This window comes from Larimichthys crocea, chromosome VIII (assembly GCF_000972845.2).
Source record: "Larimichthys crocea isolate SSNF chromosome VIII, L_crocea_2.0, whole genome shotgun sequence".
Lineage (NCBI taxonomy): Eukaryota > Metazoa > Chordata > Actinopteri > Sciaenidae > Larimichthys > Larimichthys crocea.
The window spans coordinates 32,507,449-32,528,162 of NC_040018.1; the positions used below are offsets into that span (position 1 = coordinate 32,507,449).

General features: G+C 48.8%; 1 protein-coding gene across 9 annotated transcripts in view; it reads left to right on the forward strand.

Moving 5' to 3' along the window:
* Positions 1-20,714, forward strand: part of plekhg4 (pleckstrin homology domain containing, family G (with RhoGef domain) member 4) — a 40,320-nt gene that overhangs the window by 12,480 nt on the left and 7,126 nt on the right. For 4 of the 9 annotated variants that reach the window (XM_027281195.1, XM_027281187.1, XM_027281188.1 and 1 more), the window contains 14 exons: positions 6,760-6,957; positions 7,707-10,023; positions 10,747-10,920; positions 11,018-11,141; positions 11,210-11,303; positions 12,879-12,965; positions 13,063-13,179; positions 13,274-13,372; positions 13,451-13,738; positions 14,372-14,494; positions 14,616-14,807; positions 17,845-18,743; positions 18,878-19,127; positions 20,538-20,624. In XM_027281195.1, coding sequence (XP_027136996.1) covers positions 6,760-6,957; positions 7,707-10,023; positions 10,747-10,920; positions 11,018-11,141; positions 11,210-11,303; positions 12,879-12,965; positions 13,063-13,179; positions 13,274-13,372; positions 13,451-13,738; positions 14,372-14,494; positions 14,616-14,807; positions 17,845-18,743; positions 18,878-19,127; positions 20,538-20,624 — 5,049 coding nt within the window. Of the gene's footprint in view, positions 1-2,554; positions 2,786-5,811; positions 6,681-6,759; positions 6,958-7,706; positions 10,024-10,746; positions 10,921-11,017; positions 11,142-11,209; positions 11,304-12,878; positions 12,966-13,062; positions 13,180-13,273; positions 13,373-13,450; positions 13,739-14,371; positions 14,495-14,615; positions 14,808-17,844; positions 18,744-18,877; positions 19,128-20,537; positions 20,625-20,714 lie in introns of those variants that run through there. The other 5 variants (XM_027281192.1, XM_027281190.1, XM_027281189.1 and 2 more) reach the window with 4 other exon arrangements.

Below are 20,714 nucleotides of genomic sequence, written 5' to 3' on the forward strand. Positions count from 1 at the left end.
CTGTAACTGTCTGTCTGTAATTAACTATAACTACCTGTCTGGCTGTAACTGTCTGTCTGTAATTAACTATAACTACCTGTCTGTCTGTAACTGTCTGTCTGTAACTAACTATAACTACCTGTCTGTCTGTAACTAACTGTAACTGTCTGTCTGTAACTAACTGTAACTGTCTGTCTGTAACTAACTGTAACTACCTGTCTGTCTGTAACTGTCTGTCTGTAACTAACTATAACTACCTGTCTGTCTGTAACTAACTGTAACTGTCTGTGAATTATGTTTATGAATTAGTGTGTGTGTGTGTGTGTGTGTGTGTGTGTGTGTGTGTGTCACCTGAGCACAGCTTACCTATCACAGATCAACACCCACTCAGTTTGTGATGTTACCATGGAGACCATGTGATTGTACATACAGTCACACAGGGTGTGTGTTTGTGACTCAACCAGACATGTTGGACTGGAACCAGAAACCGAACCTGATCCACCTCAGACCCTGATCCACCTCAGACCCTGACCCACCTCAGACCCTGACCCACCTCTGACCCTGACCCACCTCAGACCCTGATCCTGTGTGTGTCAGATGTATGATCAGTGTGTGTCATAGATCATGATGACCTGAGGTCAGCTCACCTGTTGGCAGGTAAACAAACAGTCCTCATGTGCTGTGGAGCTGTCCACACACACCACCTGATCACTGATCGAGTTCTAACTCACAGACTCATTAACATAACAACATCATGAATATTAAACAGCTGTGAGTCAGCCTGTGACTTCCTGTGTGAGGTGTGTAGACAGGTGGAGGTGTGTAACAGAGATCAGGATTGAACCTGTCTGACGCTCAGTCAGACTCAAACGTTGTAAATACGTTCTTAATATGTTGCGGAGGTTGGAATTGTATATTTTGCTCCAGTTATGAGTCGAGGAGGAGGACGAGGAGGAGGAGGAGGAGGAGGAGGAGGAGGACTGGAGTGTTTGGTAGTAACTCGACCTGTGTTTAGTCCATGGATCATTGTGGGTTCAGTCCGGCTTGGTCTGGTTCATTTCAGATCTGGTCGGTTCAGGGTCAGGTCCAGTGTTTGAGGATAAACTATGTTTGAGGTCAGAAGTCGTAAACAGAGCAGACAGATCAGGGTCAGTGATTCTGAGTCCAGACCCTCCAGGTCTGTAAAGGGTTCTGTCTACAGGTGAACCTGGACCCAGAACCATCCAGAACCAGGTTCATGTTCAGGTAAACCTCCCCTCAGTCCTCAGCTCGTCTGTTGGTCCAGTGATGGTTCTGTCTCTCGTTCTTCAGCCCCTCTGAGCTTCACTAGGCTAGGACAAGACCTCAGTACCTGCTGGACTCTGGTGGACTCTGGTGGACTCTGGTGGACTGTGCTGGACTCTGGTGGACTCTGTTGGACTGTGCCGGACTCTCGTGGACTGTGCCAGACTCTGGTGGACTCTGATGGACTGTGCCAGACTCTGGTGGACTCTGGTAGACTGTGCTGGACTCTAACAGTGAACATAGCAACAGAACCTCTGAACCATCCCGGGCTGAGTCAGTTAGCTACATGTCACAAACAAACACGTGTTTTCGTTCAATGTTTTTGACTTCAACTGTAAACACACACACACACACACACACACACACACACACAGACACAGCTGGGAGATAAACCATTTCCTTTCTATCTTCTTGTGGTTAACCAGCGATGGGCCAGAACAAAACGCAACAGGCTGTTTGTGACGTTCAACACAGTCTGTCAGTCTGCAAGACTGTCTGCAAGACTCTGAATCAGTTCAAAGTGTTAGTGAGATCTGTGCTGGGAACGTTCTGTCTGTTGGTTCCTGTGTTTGCTGGGAACGTTCTGTCTGTGCTGGGCTCGTGGTCGTCTTTGTTCTCATGGTTTGTGTTCTCTGACTTGCTGCAGCTTGTCCTCGTCGAGCTCGCGGCGTTCAGTCGATGTTATCTGTGATGACGAGCAGGAATGACATGAATTCCTTCAGGATGAGTGTGCTTTTACTTTGAAAGGCTAAACCATTTCAGTGTTTGACCTGAAGGGGAAAGGAGACGGTGTAACAGATAAGAATGTTACCAACACTGTCAGGACCCATCCTGAACTCTACAACCAATTAGGCACTGTGACTCTGAGGACTACAGTCATCTATATCCTCATCCATAAACATCTCTGCTGGTCCCTGTTGGTCCTGATCCTGTAGCTGGTCCCTGTGGGTCCTGGTCCTGATCCTGTAGCTGGTCCCTGTGGGTCCTGGTCCTGATCCTGTAGCTGGTCCCCGTGGGTCCTGGTCCTGGTCTTGTAGACCCTCTCGTTGTGGCTTGAGTCAGACAGCTGGTGTGTATGGGGGTCAAAGATCAGGTCTCCTATGGGTCCCTCTCCTTTTATGGCCGTGTCACTGTGATTGGTTACTTTGAAGGTCGTGACCTCTCTTACGCGATCCTCTGGCTGAGCCTTCGATCCGGTATCAGCTGATCGTTGGTATTTATATATTGGCGTGTTTGTTGATCAGGTCCGAGCAATGCCTGGCGGTGACATCCTGATCCTCCACGCCCACAGGAACCGGTTCTACCATCACAGATGAATCATGGGCCTCCAGAGACCGCGAGGGGAACCGGCCTAACCAGAGAGGTCGGATCAGGTCATCCTCCATCTGAGGATTAAAGCTGCACCACGCCATGCCCACATGATGCCACGTCACGCCCCCACACAACGCCACAGTGTGAGAACATGCTGCTCTATGATTGGTTTTCAGCTGTCTGTGGGTCAGGCACAGAGATTCTCCTCCAGGTTCATGTTCATTGTTTACACTGCAGTCAGTACTACATTACCCATGAGCCTTTGCAGGTTACTGACCTGATTCAGACTCTGACAGGTTGTAATTGTGAAGCTCTGTGATTGGCTGTGTGTGAGTGAAATGCAGTCTCGGAGTCGTAGTCTTCTCTCAGGTTTCATTTTCAGGGTCATGTGACAGTCAGTAACCTGTCCATTCATTACTGTAAATAAACTGTATGTACCCATGGTAACGACACAGTGCTTCAGGCTGCGTCAGCTGACTGTCTCGAAGCTAATGAGTGCTAACAAGTGCTAACCTTAAGTCACAGGAAGGACTGGAGTGTTAATATTCACTGTTTCCACCTGGTACTGAGACGTGCTACATGTGTGGTTCCCACTCAGTGTGTGCTCTGTATGTGTGGTTCCCACTCAGTGTGTGCTCTGCATGTGTGGTTCCCACTCAGTGTTTTCTGTATAATCTGATGGTGAAGTGTTGGTGGTGTGTTAAACTGACGTCCTGCGGCCTTGCTCTGATTATAGGACGAGCTGCTCCAACTCCTGAACCGCCGCCTGATTTAACACCTCACAGGTCCAGTCTGACCCAGCAGGACTCACTTATCTGGATCCAGAGAACACAGATTGGCTCTGGTTGTAGTTTAAATTTGTTTGCAGACAGGTCAACAAAATGTAGCTGTGTGAAACTGTAAGCCAGAAGCAGCTCTGGATCTGGACCTGGTCTTGGATGTCTATGAGTCACTGGGCCTTTCAGCAGGTCTGAACCCGCTCTGTACCCCCTGCAGCCTGGCCCGGTGTCACCTGATCTCCTGATGCTAATCTTGGCCTCAGCTCTACATTTGGCTGCCAGTTGTTGTGTTTGAATCCTGCAGAGCTGAGTCACGTCCAGAACATCCAGAACATTCAGCTCAGAACCGGCTGAAGTGTTAGCCTGCGGGTTTACTGTGAGTTTAAAGATGCTGCATTCAGTCAGTGGCTGTTAGCCAACAGTTAGCTCTGATGCTACCTCATGCTAAAACCACTGAAGCTGAGCTCAGTTCAGATACTTCCATGTAGTACTCTGTGTAGTACTCTGTATACTGTGTAGTACTCTGTGTACTTTTTGATCTGCATAGTGGTTCTCAGTCAGTCATGGATGTAGAAACATTTTGACTGTGATGCTGGTGATGAAGGTGTTGAGGAGGTTGTTGTCCTGGTGTTATTGTTTTGTTATCGTGGTATTATCGTGGTGTCCTGGTGTTATCGTTGTGTTATCGTGGTGTTATTGTTGTGTTATCCTGGTGTTGTCCTGGTTTATCGTTGTGTTATCGTGGTGTTATTGTGGTGTTATTGTGTTATCAAGGTGTTATCGTGTAATTGTGGTGTTATCGTTGTGTTATTGTGGTGTTATCGTTGTGTTATCGTGGTGTTATCCTGGTGTTATCGTGGTGTTATTGTGGTGTTGTCCTGGTGTTATCATGGTGTTATCGTGGTGTTATCGTTGTGTTATTGTGGTGTTGTCCTGGTGTTGTCCTGGTGTTATCGTGGTGTTATCCTGGTGTTATCGTGGTGTTATCGTTGTGTTATTGTGGTGTTATTGTGGTGTTGTCCTGGTGTTGTCCTGGTGTTATCATGGTGTTATTGTGGTGTTGTCCTGGTGTTATCATGGTGTTATCGTGGTGTTATCGTTGTGTTATTGTGGTGTTGTCCTGGTGTTGTCCTGGTGTTATCGTGGTGTTATCATGGTGTTATCGTGGTGTTATCGTTGTGTTATTGTGGTGTTATTGTGGTGTTGTCCTGGTGTTGTCCTGGTGTTATCATGGTGTTATTGTGGTGTTGTCTTGGTGTTATCATGGTGTTATCGTGGTGTTATCGTTGTGTTATTGTGGTGTTGTCCTGGTGTTGTCCTGGTGTTATCGTGGTGTTATCATGTTGTTATCGTTGTGTTATCGTGGTGTTATCATGGTGTTATCGTGGTGTTATCGTTGTGTTATTGTGGTGTTGTCCTGGTGTTGTCCTGGTGTTATCGTGGTGTTATCATGGTGTTATCGTGGTGTTATCGTTGTGTTATTGTGGTGTTATTGTGGTGTTGTCCTGGTGTTGTCCTGGTGTTATCGTGGTGTTATTGTGGTGTTATCATGGTGTTATCGTGGTGTTATCGTTGTGTTATTGTGGTGTTGTCCTGGTGTTGTCCTGGTGTTATCGTGGTGTTATCATGGTGTTATCGTTGTGTTATCGTTGTGTTATTGTGGTGTTGTCCTGGTGTTGTCCTGGTGTTGTCCTGGTGTTATTGTGGTGTTATCGTGGTGTTATCGTGGTGTTATCGTTGTGTTATCGTGGTGTTATCGTGGTGTTATCGTGGTGTTATCGTGGTGTTATCGTTGTGTTATTGTGGTGTTGTCCTGGTGTTGTCCTGGTGTTATCGTGGTGTTATCATGGTGTTATCGTTGTGTTATCGTTGTGTTATTGTGGTGTTGTTCTGGTGTTGTCCTGGTGTTGTCCTGGTGTTATCGTGGTGTTATCATGGTGTTATCGTGGTGTTATCGTTGTGTTATTGTGGTGTTGTCCTGGTGTTGTCCTGGTGTTATCGTGGTGTTATCATGGTGTTATCGTTGTGTTATCGTGGTGTTATTGTGGTGTTGTCCTGGTGTTGTCCTGGTGTTGTCCTGGTGTTATCGTGGTGTTATCGTGGTGTTATCGTGGTGTTATCGTTGTGTTATTGTGGTGTTATTGTGGTGTTGTCCTGGTGTTGTCCTGGTGTTGTCCTGGTGTTATCGTGGTGTTATCGTGGTGTTATCGTGGTGTTATCGTTGTGTTATCGTGGTGTTATTGTGGTGTTGTCCTGGTGTTGTCCTGGTGTTGTCCTGGTGTTATCGTGGTGTTATCGTGGTGTTATCGTTGTGTTATCGTTGTGTTATCGTGGTGTTATTGTGGTGTTGTCCTGGTGTTGTCCTGGTGTTGTCCTGGTGTTATCGTGGTGTTATCGTGGTGTTATCGTGGTGTTATCGTTGTGTTATCGTTGTGTTATCGTGGTGTTATCGTGGTGTTGTCCTGGTGTTGTCCTGGTGTTGTCCTGGTGTTGTCCTGGTGTTATCGTGGTGTTATTGTGGTGTTGTCCTGGTGTTGTCCTGGTGTTGTCGTGGTGTGTATTAAAGCAGAGGATGAGCTCAAATAAACCTGGCCCTGCTGAGCTCAGAGACGTCCTCACAGCTGGCTGGAGCCAGGCGACGTGCTCTGTGATATTTTTACCTGACCAGTCTCTGCTGCTTCCACACTAGTGTATCCAGTTACAGCCTTGTTCCCAAGGCAACAAACAGGGCCTCCCAGCCACACCTCCAGGGCCTAGCAGGCGTGCCACTGGCGGTGAGCCTGAAATGTTGAACTTGAATGAACAAACACGTGCTGATAAGAGGCGTGTTGGCTGCGTGTGCCAGCGAGCGAGCAGCTGACTGATGTACAGTAACACGGACTAATAATAGCAGAGCAGGCTGCAGGACGGCTCTGTGGTACCGGTGGGTCTGGAGAGAGGCTCTGTGTCAGTCCAGGTCTGCCTCTGGATGTGTGTTTGTGTGTGTGTGTGTGTGTGGTCATGTGGAAGTGGTTCAATGACTGTCTGTTCTTTGTGTGACTGGAATGTGATGCAGAGGTGTGGCATTAAAACCAGCTGTGTGACCTTGTTCACTGTGTTTAGCTTCTGTTGTTTAACTGTGGATTAATTAATCCTGGATTAATTGGATTAATCATGTCATGTACAGAAGTAGCTTTATCTTTGCTCAGACTGTGTTAGTGATCTGATTGTATCTTAAGTCTTCCATTATCTGATGATCAGACAGCAGACAGTATCTCTGTGTTGGACTCAGTCCTGGGATCTTAGTGGAGGTCTGAGTGTAACATGAGAAGCTTCATCATCTGTGAGGTAAACTATGTAAGGAGCTCGGTAAAGCTACACGCTGTCTAAAATTTGACCCTCTTCTGGCTTTGTCCTCTTCCTTCAGGACTCTGAATCTTTGGACCGGTGCATCCAGACTGCCCTGTCAGCCCTCTACCCGCCCTTCCAAGCCACATCCCCGACCGTCCTCTGTCAGGTCCTCAGTGTGGTGGAGAGCTGCTACAGAGGAGATGGTCTTCGCTACCTACTCCACTTCCTGTTACCTGCAAAGCAATTTCTAGTGAACCTCCAGCAAGATGCCTGTGTGAGTCTCCCTGGATTTGTCTAACTGTGGTCACTGTCAGTCTGGATGGACTGCCATCCAGTCTTAGGTTACAAGGAGTCCGTCTGTAGAAGTTACGGTCCATCTGTAGAAGTTACGGTCAGTCTGTAGAAGTTACGACCAGTCTGTAGAGTCAATCTGTAGAAGTTACGGTCAGTCTGTGGAGGTTACGGTCAGTCTGTGGAGGTTACGGTCAGTCTGTGGAGGTTACGGTCAGTCTGTGGGGGTTACGGTCAGTCTGTAGAGGTTACGGTCAGTCTGTGGAGGTTACGGTCAGGTCAGTCTGTAGAGGTTACGGTCAGTCTGTGGAGTCAGTCTGTTTTGTTGTTGTCACAGTGAAGTGAAGCGTTTTCTTTCTTGTTTGTGTGTTCTGTTTGTTTTGAGTCGTGTTTGAGCAGTCGGAGATGATCGAGGACAAAAACTGTGATTCAGGAGATTATCTGCCGTGAGTCATCATGAAGTGACTCTCTCTGACTCTCTGCTTGTGCCTGGTCTTGTCTGTCCAACCCTGCGTGCTGATTGGCTGATGTGTCATGTTTGGTTAAGGTGACTGTGTGGGATCGTCCCTCACCTGATTGCTGCTGCTGGGTGTGGCCTCGCCCACACACACCTGAGAAAGAGGCCACGCCCAGCAGTGTTAGACCTGTCATGTGATCACTCACTGTGAAACATTGTGTAACATACTAATGCTCATGTCCTCCTCTCCTTGTCTCCTCCTCTCCTCTCCTCAGTTGCCGTTCTGTGGTCTGTTGTTCCGTCATGAAGGCTGGCCTCTGTGCCTCCATGAGAAGGTAGTGATCCAGCTCTGTTCTCTGGACCAGCACCTCCTCAGACCAGGAGACTTCTACCTGCTTGTTTCTCCTCCTGCTCCTCCTCCACCTCGAGCACGTGGTGCCTCCTGCAGGAGCGCTGTCAGCTCCTCCCCCCGCCTGCTCCTGTGCAGCGTGTCGGCCGGCAGTCATGTGGAGCAGCAGGAGGTGCCAGAGTTAGCCCTGCGGTCCCTCTTCAGCATGGCGTGGCTGGACTCTGTGAACAGGGAGAGGGAGCAGCGAGGAGCGTCCCGGCTGGAGCGCTGCGTCCTCTCCGCACACGGTGACGTCTTCAGGGTCCCCTGGGAGGACCTGGTCTACCCACAGTTCATGAGCCGGCCCCTTGCCTCCCTGAAGGAGGACATGGAGTCGCCCGTTAAGGATGGAGACGTGTTACGAGATTCTGACACGTCACAGGACGTGAAGCTCCTCCCATCTACAAAAACTGACCAGTCAGCAGCGAGCAGCGAGGGCGAGGACTCGGAGGGCGAGTATGTGGAGCTGACAGAGCTCCCGCTGCCTCGCTTCTCCCCTCAGAAAGGCTCCCTAACCCAGTCCATCAGCCTGCAGCACCGGACCAGCACCAGCACACACTCCTCCTGGACCTCCACCCAGCCCATCTCACACACCGGGCTCAAGGAGAACATCAAGGAGAACCTGAAGCAGGACTCATCCGTCATCCTCACCCCTGTCTCCTCCTCTTCATCTTCTGCTCCTCCTGAAGGAGGGGGAACCTCAGAGGAGCACAGAGGAGGTACTGAATCAAACAGGAGTCCAAACACTGAGCCAGCAGAGAGCACAGAACTGAGAGAGGAGGAGGAGGAGAGGGAGGAGGAAAGGGAGGTGATGGTGTCAGTTAATGAAGGTAGAGAGAAGGAGAAACAAGAGTCTAGAAAGGATGAAAATGTACTGCTGCACACTGCCGAGGAGGGAGGAGAGAAGGAGGAGGAAGAAGAGAAGGAAAGTATAGAGACTGAGGGAGAGGATGAGGCAGAGCAGGTGGAGGTAAAGGAGGAGGTTCAAGTTATAATCGTGCAGCAGAGTCATGAAAGAACGCAGGAAGAGGAGGTGATGAAAGAAGAGGAGAGAGGAGGTGAACGACTGCACAAAGATGAGAAAACTGACTCATGTAGAAACACACACTCTCAGGACTCTTATTTTGAAAACCATGCACTACAAACACAAACTAAAGACATTTATTTTGAAAACACACTGCAAACGCACTCTGAGGACTCTAATTTTGAAAGAACGAGACCACAGGCACCACTAGAAGACTCTTTTTGTGAAAGGAACATACAAACACACACTGAGGACTCTTTTTGTGAAAGGAACATACAAACACACTCTGAGGACTCTTATTGTGAAAGGAACATACAAACACACACTGAGGACTCTTATTGTGAAAAGAACACACTACAAACTTACTCTGAGGACTCTTATTGTGAAAGGAACACACTACAAACTTACTCTGAGGACTCTTATTGTGAAAGGAACACACTACAAACTCACTCTGAGGACTCTTATTGTGAAAGGAACACACTACAAACACACTCTGAGGACTCTTATTGTGAAAGGAACACACTACAAACTCACTCTGAGGACTCTTATTGTGAAAGGAACACACTACAAACTCACTCTGAGGACTCTTATTGTGAAAGGAACACACTACAAACTCACTCTGAGGACTCTTATTGTGAAAGGAACACACTACAAACTCACTCTGAGGACTCTTATTGTGAAAGGAACATGCAAACACACTCTGAGGACTCTTATTGTGAAAGGAACATACAAACACACACTGAGGACTCTTATTGTGAAAAGAACACACTACAAACTTACTCTGAGGACTCTTATTGTGAAAGGAACACACTACAAACACACTCTGAGGACTCTTATTGTGAAAGGAACACACTACAAACTCACTCTGAGGACTCTTATTGTGAAAGGAACACAGTACAAACTCACTCTGAGGACTCTTATTGTGAAAGGAACACACGACAAACTCACTCTGAGGACTCTTATTGTGAAAGGAACATGCAAACACACTCTGAGGACTCTTATTGTGAAAGGAACATGCAAACACACTCTGAGGACTCTACACTCAACACACCATCAAAGGAGTCTGAAAATGGACAGGACACACAAGAGAAGAAGATGGAGGAGGAAGACAAAGAGGAGGAGGAGAAGAGCAGCTGTGAGGAGGTTGGTGGAGGAAGAACTGCAGATCTTCGGACTGAAGGTACAGACACCCTTTCTCCTGTTTTTATTCCACAAACATCCAACTCTTTCTGTCCTCCTTATCACCTCATTTATCACCTCCTCCTTTATCAGCACCTCGTCCTCTCATTCATAACCTTTTCTAGCTGAATTAGTTCTCCTCTTTCCCCTTTTACCTTCCTTCTCCTCTTCCTCCTCCTTCTCATCCTCTTCTTCTTCCTCCTCTCCTTATATTAGCCTGGATTTGTTCAACTTCATCAGGAGAACAGTATTCTTGTTAGTGGACTGTCGGACTGTTGGCCTGTCTGTTGGCCTGTCTGTTGGCCTGTCTGTAGGCCTGTCTGTTGGCCTGTCGGACTGTAGGCCTGTCTGTTGGCCTGTCTGTAGGCCTGTCTGTAGGCCTGTCTGTTGGACTGTAGGCCTGTCTGTTGGCCTGTCGGACTGAAGGCCTGTCTGTTGGCCTGTCTGTTGGACTGTAGGCCTGTCTGTAGGCCTGTCTGTTGGCCTGTCTGTTGGCCTGTCGGACTGTAGGCCTGTCTGTTGGCCTGTCGGACTGTAGGCCTGTCTGTAGGCCTGTCTGTAGGCCTGTCTGTTGGCCTGTCTGTTGGCCTGTTGGACTGACATGCGGACGTTTGGCCTGGACCTCTGTCAGTTTGTTTTTGTCCTCATCCTCGAGGGCTGTCAGGTTTCTGTTGTTGCGTCCTCACTGGTATAGAAACACAGTTCATCTGTCTTCTGTCCTTAGACTTAAGCCGTCAGCTGACTCCTGTCCAGTCACATGATCCCGGTCCAACAGAACCAGAACCAGCAGCAGCCTTTCCACAGCTGGACCTGTCAGCTGCTCCCACAGGCCGTGTCCAGTCCTCCCAGCCCTGCTTCTACAGAGTGCTACTGAGCTCTGGCGCCCTCTGTCTGCCAGGTGAACCAGCACAGTCTAGACCAGGACCCAGAGTGGATCAGACCAGGTCCCTGAGCTGGACCGGACCTCTGTGTAAACTTCCTGTCTGTATCTGCAGGAACCAGAGACCGGAGTGGTCGAGCCCTGCTGACGGTCTGTACCAGAAACACCGTGTGGTCGAACCCCGACTGTGACAGCGCCGAGCTGCTCCGTCTTCTGCTGTACTACACCTCCACCCTCAGGTATGAAGCCCCGCCTCCTTCACTCAGCTCACTGTTCCTCCTCTGACATCACTTCCTCTGTCAAACAGGAAGGAGGTGCAAGCGTTGGGGCTGATGGTGCTGGTGGACACCCGCAGAGCCGCTCCGGTTCCCGCCCTGTTCTCCGCCCTGCGGTCCCTCCAGGTGAGTCTGACCTGAGACCACAAGCCCATCCTGGACCTTCATGGTTCCGTCAGGGTTCCGTCATGGTTCTGTCATGTTTCTATCATGGTTCTGTCATGGTTCTGTCATGTTTCTATCATGGTTCTGTCATGGTTCCGTCATGGTTCTGTCATGTTTCTATCATGGTTCTGTCATGTTTCTATCATGGTTCTGTCCTGGTTCTGTCATGTTTCTATCATGGTTCTGTCATGGTTCCTTCATGTATCTCTCATGGTTCTGTCATGTTTCTATCATGGTTCCGTCATGGTTCCTTCATGGTTCTGTCATGGTTCCTTCATGTATCTCTCATGGTTCCTTCATGTATCTCTCATGGTTCCGTCATGGTTCCGTCATGGTTCCCTTCATGTTTCTGTCATGTTTCTGTCATGGTTCTGTCATGGTTCTGTCATGGTTCTGTCATGGTTCCTTCATGTATCTCTCATGGTTCCTTCATGTATCTCTCATGGTTCCGTCATGGTTCCCTTCATGTTTCTGTCATGGTTCCGTCATGGTTCCCTTCATGGTCCTGTCATGGTTCCATCATGGTTGATGAGTGCATTGATCATCTGTTCATATAAACACATTGATGCATTTAGCTGTAACACACCTGTCCGTACACACTGAGCATGACAGTCTGAGGTCAGCTGACTGTTGTTCTGGCCAGTAGGGTACAGTACCTGTAACACACACAGTAACACACAGTAACACACACACAGTAACACACACACAATCACACACACAGTAACACACACACAGTAACACACACAGTAACACACACAGTAACACACACACAGTAACACACACAGTAACACACACAGTAACACACACACAGTAACACACACAGTAACACACACAGTAACACACACAGTAACACACACACAGTAACACACACAGTAGCACACACAGTAACACACACACAGTAACACACACAGTAACACACACACAGTAACACACACAGTAACACACACACAGTAACACACACAGTAACACACACAGTAACACACACACAGTAACACACACAGTAACACACACACAGTAACACACACAGTAACACACACACAGTAACACACACAGTAACACACACACAGTAACACACACAGTAACACACACACAGTAACACACACAGTAACACACACACAGTAACACACACAGTAACACACACACAGTAACACACACAGTAACACACACACAGTAACACACACAGTAACACACACACAGTAACACACACACAGTAACACACACAGTAGCACACACAGTAACACACACAGTAGCACACACACAGTAAAACACACACAGTAACACACACACAGTAACACACACACAGTAACACACACAGTAGCACACACAGTAACACACACAGTAACACACACACACAGTAGCACACACACAGTAACACACACACAGTAACACACACACAGTAACACACACACACACAGTAACACACACACACACAGCTGGACGAGCCTCACACGATGAAACATCCTGAACATGTTTTAACGTTTAAACTGTGTGTGTGCGTGTGTGTGTGCGTGTGTGTGTGTGTGTGTGTGCGTGCAGGATAACATCCCAGGCTCGGTCCACTCTGTGTTACTGCTGGTCAACAAGGACTCGTCTCTCCATGTGGACAAACCTGCAGGCGCTCAGGTACCACCTGACACACACTGTCACCTGCTCTGTGCTGCCCTCTGCTCACACTGTGTGTGTGTGTGTGTGTGTGTGTGTGTGTGTGTGTGTTGTGCAGGTGGAGGTGTTGAGCTCTCTGAAGGCGATTCACAAACAGGTGGATGTTCAGCAGCTTCCTGAAGAGTTTGGAGGATCTCTGAGCTTCAGTCAGAGCAGCTGGCTGTGCTTCAGATCAGTCAGTACACACACACACACACACACACACACACACACACACACACAGCTGTGTAGTGACCTGACAGTGTTGTTTGTTGTTGTTGTTTGATCAGAGGGTGGATCAGCTCACCGCTCAGTGTGAGGACGTCATCAAGCTGCTGCAGAAAACCATCAGCATCCTGCAGAGCACACCTGTACCTGCTGCAGCTCAGGTGACTCACGTCATCACGTCATTGGTTCACGTCACTTTCGTCCCTTGTCATGTCCACTGATCAAACTCGCTTTCCCAGGATGCCGAGCTGCTGTTGTCGAGGTACAAGGCGGTGATGTGCAGCATCCTCGAAGACAGCCGATTGGTTCAGCTGCAGCAGGAGGGCGGAGCCTCGCTGTCACGGCTCCGCAGAGAGGAGAGCGCCATCAGCGTGACGGAGGAGTACCGGGCGGCGGTGGAGGAGGTGTCGAGTCTGTACGACGAGGTGGACGAGCTGCTGCACCGCCTGGTGACCCTGTCCAACTCCAAGACCCAGGAGCTCCACTTCATCCTGGACTTCAGGAGCCTGGAGGAGGGCTTCACCCAGGTCGGTCTGATACACTGTAGTCCACTAGAGACCACTACAGTCCACTACAGTTCACTACAGACCACTACAATCCACTACAGACCACTACAGTCCACCACAGACAACTAGAGTCCACCACAGACCACTACAGTCTACCACAGACCACTACAGTCCACCACAGTCCACCACAGTCTACTACAGTACACTACAGACCACTACAGTCCACCACAGACAACTAGAGTCCACCACAGACCACTAGAGTCCACCACAGACCACTAGAGTCCACCACAGACCACTACAATCCACCACAGTCCACCACAGACCACTAGAGTCTACCACAGACCACTACATTCCACTACAGACCACTACAGTCCACCACAGACAACTAGAGTCCACCACAGTCCACCACAGTCCACCACAGACCACTACATTCCACTACAGACCACTACAGTCCACTACAGTTCACTACAGACCACTACAATCCACTACATTCCACTACAGACCACTACAGTCCACCACAGACCACTACAGTCCACCACAGACCACTAGAGTCCACCACAGACCACCACAGTCCACCACAGTCCACCACAGTCCACCATGTCTGTGTGAGTGTTAAGGAGCTCATCAGCCAATCACAGGCTGTGCTGTGTTCAGGTGATGGCGTGGCTGCAGGACGTCGGCGAGGTCCGTCTGAAGAGTCTGAACCAACCCGAGGACTCTCTGGACCTGCTGACTCGGAAACAACAGGACTTCAAAGACTTCCACACCGAGGCATACGTACGACACACACACACACGCACACGCACACACGCACGCACACACGCACGCACACACACACACACGCACACACACACGCACACACACACGCACACTCATCAGTGATGTCACTCCTCTGTAGGAGCGCTGTCGTCATGGCGAGGAGTTGCTGAGTCGTCTGGAGAGTTGGGGCGAGCTGTCGTCAGCTGACCTTCGACCCTATGAGGTCAAAGTTCATTCTTTCTGGGCTCAGCTGCAGGACTTCTCTCAGCGGGTCAGAACCACGGGCCAGAACCTCGAGCGGACCGTCGCTCTCTACCGCTTTTTAGATCAGGTATGATGTCACTTCCTCTATGATGGTTATATCATTTACAGAACATCTACAGAACATCTACAGAACGTTTACAGAACGTTTACAGAACATCTACAGAACATCAACAGAACATTTACAGAACGTCTACAGAACATCTACAGAACGTTTACAGAACATCTACAGAACATCTACAGAACGTTTACAGAACGTTTACAGAACGTTTACAGAACATTTACAGAACGTTTACAGAACGTTTACAGAACATTTACAGAACGTTTACAGAACGTTTACAGAACATCTACAGAACGTTTACAGAACGTTTACAGAACATTTACAGAACGTTTACAGAACGTTTACAGAACATTTACAGAACGTTTACAGAACGTTTACAGAACATTTACAGAACGTTTACAGAACGTTTACAGAACATTTACAGAACGTTTACAGAACGTTTACAGAACATCTACAGAACGTTTACAGAACGTTTACAGAACATCATCATGTCTGTCAGATGATGATGTTCTTTATAGTACACAGGTTATTATCTGTGTGTGTGTGTGTGTGTGTGTGTGTGTGTGTGTCAGGTCAATATATCAGCTGGTCGGTGTATCAGAGTGGAAACTTCACAATAAAGTACAGTCACTGCACACACACACACACACACACACACACAGACAACACACAGACAACACACACACAGACAACACACACACACACACACACACAGTCCAGGTGTGACTCCAGTGCCAAGTTTTCCTTCCTCCTTTCTCAAAGTCTTTGTTGCCGTGGTGACCCCCCTCCCCTCCCCCTCCTTCTGGGACCACCCATCTGCCATTCAGCCTGTGAAGGGGTGTGTGTGTGTGTGTGTGTGTGTGTGTGTGTGGTCGGGCTGGCGCTCTCCGAGTGCTTCAGTCTGACTGCAGCTCTTCAGCAGGACACAGCGAGGTATGATACACACTTTATACAAACACACACTGTAGTGTGTAGTGAAGCAGTGTTGAGTTGTGTAGTTGTGTCTGTGTGTGTCTGTTGCAGTTGTTTGATGTTACGTTGGTGTCCTCTGCGTGTGTGTGTGTGTTTACCGAGCTAGAAGACGTTAGCTTGTGTTCATGTGTCTGACTGTGATGGACTGAGCTGAGACACTGAGACACTGAGGACACTGAGGACACTAGGACACTGAGACACTGAGGACACTGAGACACTGAGGACACTGAGACACTGAGAACACTGAGACACTGAGGACACTGAGACACTAGGACACTGAGAACACTGACACACTGACACACTGAGACACTAGGACACTGAGACACTGAGACACTGAGAACACTGAGACACTGAGACACTAGGACACTGAGAACACTGAGACACTGAGACACTAGGACACTGAGACACTGAGACACTAGGACACTGAGGACACTGAGACACTGAGACACTGAGAACACTGACACACTGAGGACACTGAGAACACTGAGACACTGAGACACTAGGACACTGAGACACTGAGAACACTGAGAACACTGAGGACACTGAGGACACTGAGACACTGAGACACTGAGGACACTGAGACACTGAGACACTGAGGACAGTTTATTTCTTAACTTCAGTGATGTCATGACCACACACAGCAGGTCAGACGTTATTACAGAGCGCAACAGTTCAACATGAGACCGACGTTTTGTCGTTCATGGCAGTGAGGGTCTACTCTACAGACTCTGAGACTGTCTCTGAGACTGTCTCTGAGACTGCCTCTGAGACTGTCTCTGTCTCTGAGACTGCCTCTGTCTCTGAGACTGTCTCTGAGACTGTCTCTAAGACTGCCTCTGTCTCTGAGACTGTCTCTGAGACTGCCTCTGTCTCTGAGACTGTCTCTGAGACTGCCTCTGTCTCTGAGACTGTCTCTGAGACTGCCTCTGTCTCTGAGACTGTCTCTGAGACTGCCTCTGTCTCTGAGACTGTCTCTGAGACTGCCTCTGTCTCTGAGACTGTCTCTGAGACTGCCTCTGTCTCTGAGACTGTCTCTGAGACTGCCTCTGTCTCTGAGACTGTCTCTGAGACTGCCTCTGTCTCTGAGACTGTCTCTGAGACTGCCTCTGTCTCAGAGACTGCCTCTGAGACTGTCTTTGAGTCAGTCAGTCAGTCAGACACAGAGAGCTTCCTGATTGGTTCACAGGTTACAGTCAGCAGGTATAGACACGCCCACACAAACACACCTCAGTACATTCATCATGTGGAGTTGTTGGTCGTGATCACAACTGTTCTGATGTGGACGTGTGTGTGTGTGTGTGTGTGTGTGTGTGTGTGTGAGAACTGACCGGCTGCAGTCATCAGGACTCATCAGTCAGCCAATCAGTTTGAAGATCAGTCAGCCGACAGAGCTGACCTACTGTGTGTGTGTGTGTGTGTGTGTGTGTGTGTGTGTGTGTGTGGGACCCCAGAAAGTTCCCATCAGCCACCACTGTTACTGCTTAGGATCCACTCCAGGCCTTAAAGGAATCTACTCCAGGCCTTGAAAGGTTTGGAGCAACCCAGTGTGGCATGACACGCCAACGACCTTCAGTGTGTGTGTGTGTGTGTGTGTGTGTGTGTGTGTGTGTTTAATGATGTGTTACACACACACACACGCACACACACACACACACACACACACACACACTCACACACACACTCCCTCTCCCCTCTCAGACACTTCAAAGGTTCTTCACTGACTGTCTGAAGGCGGGAAAATAAAGTTTTAAATAGTTTTAAATAAAGTTTTAAATAGTTTTAAATAAAGTTTTAAATAGTTTTGAATAAAGTTTTAAATAGTTTTAAATAGTTTTAAATAAAGTTTTAAATAGTTTTAAATAAAGTTTTAAATAAAGTTTTAAATAGTTTAAAATAAAGTTTTAAATAGTTTAAAATAAAGTTTTAAATAGTTTTAAATAGTTTTAAATAAAGTTTTCGTGGCCATTGCTGTTTCAGGATGTAAACAAACGTTGTTGTTTGGAGGTCAGTGGTTAACCTGAGGCCCCGCCCCCTCCTGGTGCTGTCACATGACCTGTCTCACCTGTGTCTGCAGGCCTATGGCTGGGCGTTGGAGGGCATGCGTCACTTAGCTGGAGTCAGTATGGATGACTGCACACTGCCCAACAAATGCCAGGCTGTGATTGGCTGCCTGGAGGAGTACCACCGCCAGCACCCACCAATCCCAGATGAGCGCTTCCAGGAGATGAAGGCGGCGGCGGGCGAGCTGCGCGGCGAGCGAGGCCTCTGTCAGTGGAGCTTCGCCTGGTCCAAGTGTCAGGAGACCAAGAGGATGTTTGACAGGAAGATGGAGGCGGCGCTAAGGACCAGAGACTCCGCCCACCGCAGGAGCTTCGCCTCCTCCAGGAGGTCCTCCTTCTCGTCCTCCTGCTCCCCAGAGGAGGATGCCCTCACCTCCTCTCCACCTCGGAACTACTCCTCTCACTCTCTGCTCCCCATCACCTCCACCCCTGCTCCTACTTCCTCCTCCACTGCTCAGCACACTCTGCTCCTCCGCCATCTGCTCCGCAGCTCCTCCTCCAAGGACCCAGCCGACCGGGCAGAGGTCTGCTCCTCCAGTCCCAGCCTGCCCCACCTGGGCTCCTCGGCCAGCTTCACCCCCTCCACCTACTCCTCCTCCTCCTCCTCCTCGTTATCCTCCAGCAGGCGGCAACAGCTGAGGAAGACTCAGAGCTTCGACTGCCCCTCCACCCCCGAGGCGCCGCGGTACTGCCCGTGTCCTCGCGCCCTCAGTGAGCCGGCGCACAGAGGAAACACGGGCGTGTTCATCCGCGGCCTGGAGGTGAGCAGCGCAGAGGCCGCCGACCACACTCTGTGCCCCAGGACAGGTGCTCACGGCTGGGCAGGGAAGGGGCTGCGCAGCCCCGGGACACCTGGGAAACCCAGAACCACCGGGACCACCAGGAGCCCGGCAGAGTCCAGACCCAGAGGGAGGTAAAGTACTGTTACTGTAATACAGGTACTCTAAAGTACTGATCTGAGTACTTCTTTATCACTCACTGTGACTATTACAACAGAGTCGTGCTGCCCCCTGCTGGTGAACATTATGTCCTGTTCTGTCTGTGCAGTAAGCTCCGTCACGTGGTGGAGGAGATGGTGACCACAGAGAGGGAGTACGTCCGCTCTCTGCAGTACATCATCCATCACTACTTCCCTGAGATGGACCGGGCTGACCTTCCTCAGGACCTGAGGGGGAAACGCTCCGCCGTGTTCGGGAACCTGGAGAAGCTTCTGGACTTCCACAGTCAGTTCTTCCTCCGAGAGCTGGAGGCCTGCTGGAAACACCCGCTGAGAGTCCCACACTGCTTCCTGAGACACGTACGACACACACACAACCACTGCTTTAGTACTGTTCAGGTCAGGTGTGAGTGTGTGTGTATCCAGGTGTTGTGTGTATCCAGGTGTTGTGTGTATCCAGGTGTTGTGTGTGTATCCAGGTGTTGTGTGTATCCAGGTGTTGTGTGTGTATCCAGGTGTTGTGTGTGTATCCAGGTGTTGTGTGTGTATTCAGGTGTTGTTGTGTGTATTCAGGTGTTGTGTGTATTCAGGTGTTGTTGTGTGTATTCAGGTGTTGTGTATATTCAGGTGTTGTTGTGTGTGTATTCAGGTGTTGTGTGTGTATTCGGGTGTTGTGTGTATTCAGGTGTTGTTGTGTGTGTATTCAGGTGTTGTGCGTGTATTCGGGTGTTGTGTGTGTATTCGGGTGTTGCGTGTGTGTATCCGGGTGTTGTGTGTGTGTATTCAGGTGTTGTGTGTATCCAGGTGTTGGGTTTATGTGTATTCAGGTGTTGTGTGTGTGTATCCAGGTGTTGTGTTTATGTGTATTCAGGTGTTGTGTGTGTGTATTCAGGTGTTGTTGTGTGTGTATTCAGGTGTTGTGTGTATATTCAGGTGTTGTGTGTATTCAGGTGTTGTGTGTATTCAGGTGTTGTGTATATTCAGGTGTTGTGTGTATTCAGGTGTTGTGTGTGTATTCAGGTGTTGTGTGTGTATTCAGGTGTTTGTGTGTATTCAGGTGTTTGTGTGTATTCAGGTATTTGTGTGTATTCAGGTGTTGTGTGTGTATATTCAGGTGTTGTGTGTATTCAGGTGTTGTTGTGTGTATATTCAGGTGTTGTGTGTATTCAGGTGTTGTGTGTATTCAGGTGTTGTGTGTATTCAGGTGTTGTGTGTATTCAGGTGTTGTGTGTGTATTCAGGTGTTGTGTGTATTCAGGTGTTGTGTGTATTCAGGTGTTGTGTGTATTCAGGTGTTGTGTGTATTCAGGTGTTGTGTGTATTCAGGTGTTGTGTGTGTATTCAGGTGTTGTGTGTATTCAGGTGTTGTGTGTATTCAGGTGTTGTGTGTATTCAGGTGTTGTGTGTGTATTCAGGTGTTGTGTGTATTCAGGTGTTGTGTGTATTCAGGTGTTGTGTGTATTCAGGTGTTGTGTGTGTATTCAGGTGTTGTGTGTATTCAGGTGTTGTGTGTATTCAGGTGTTGTGTGTATTCAGGTGTTGTGTGTGTATTCAGGTGTTGTGTGTATTCAGGTGTTGTGTGTATTCAGGTGTTGTGTGTATTCAGGTGTTGTGTGTGTATTCAGGTGTTGTGTGTATTCAGGTGTTGTGTGTATTCAGGTGTTGTGTGTGTATTCAGGTGTTGTGTGTATTCAGGTGTTGTGTGTATCCAGGTGTTGTGTGTGTATTCAGGTGTTGTGTGTATTCAGGTGTTGTGTGTTGTGTGTTGCAGCAGGAGCAGTTCAGTCTGTACGCTCTCTACAGTAAGAACAAACCAAAGTCTGACGCTCTGCTAGCTCACCACGGGAACTTCTTCAGGGTGAGTGACCTCTGACCTCTGACCTCTGCTCACCTCTGAGTTCCACACATTTTCACTCAGATCAGCTGATTGAAACTTCACCCCCCCCCC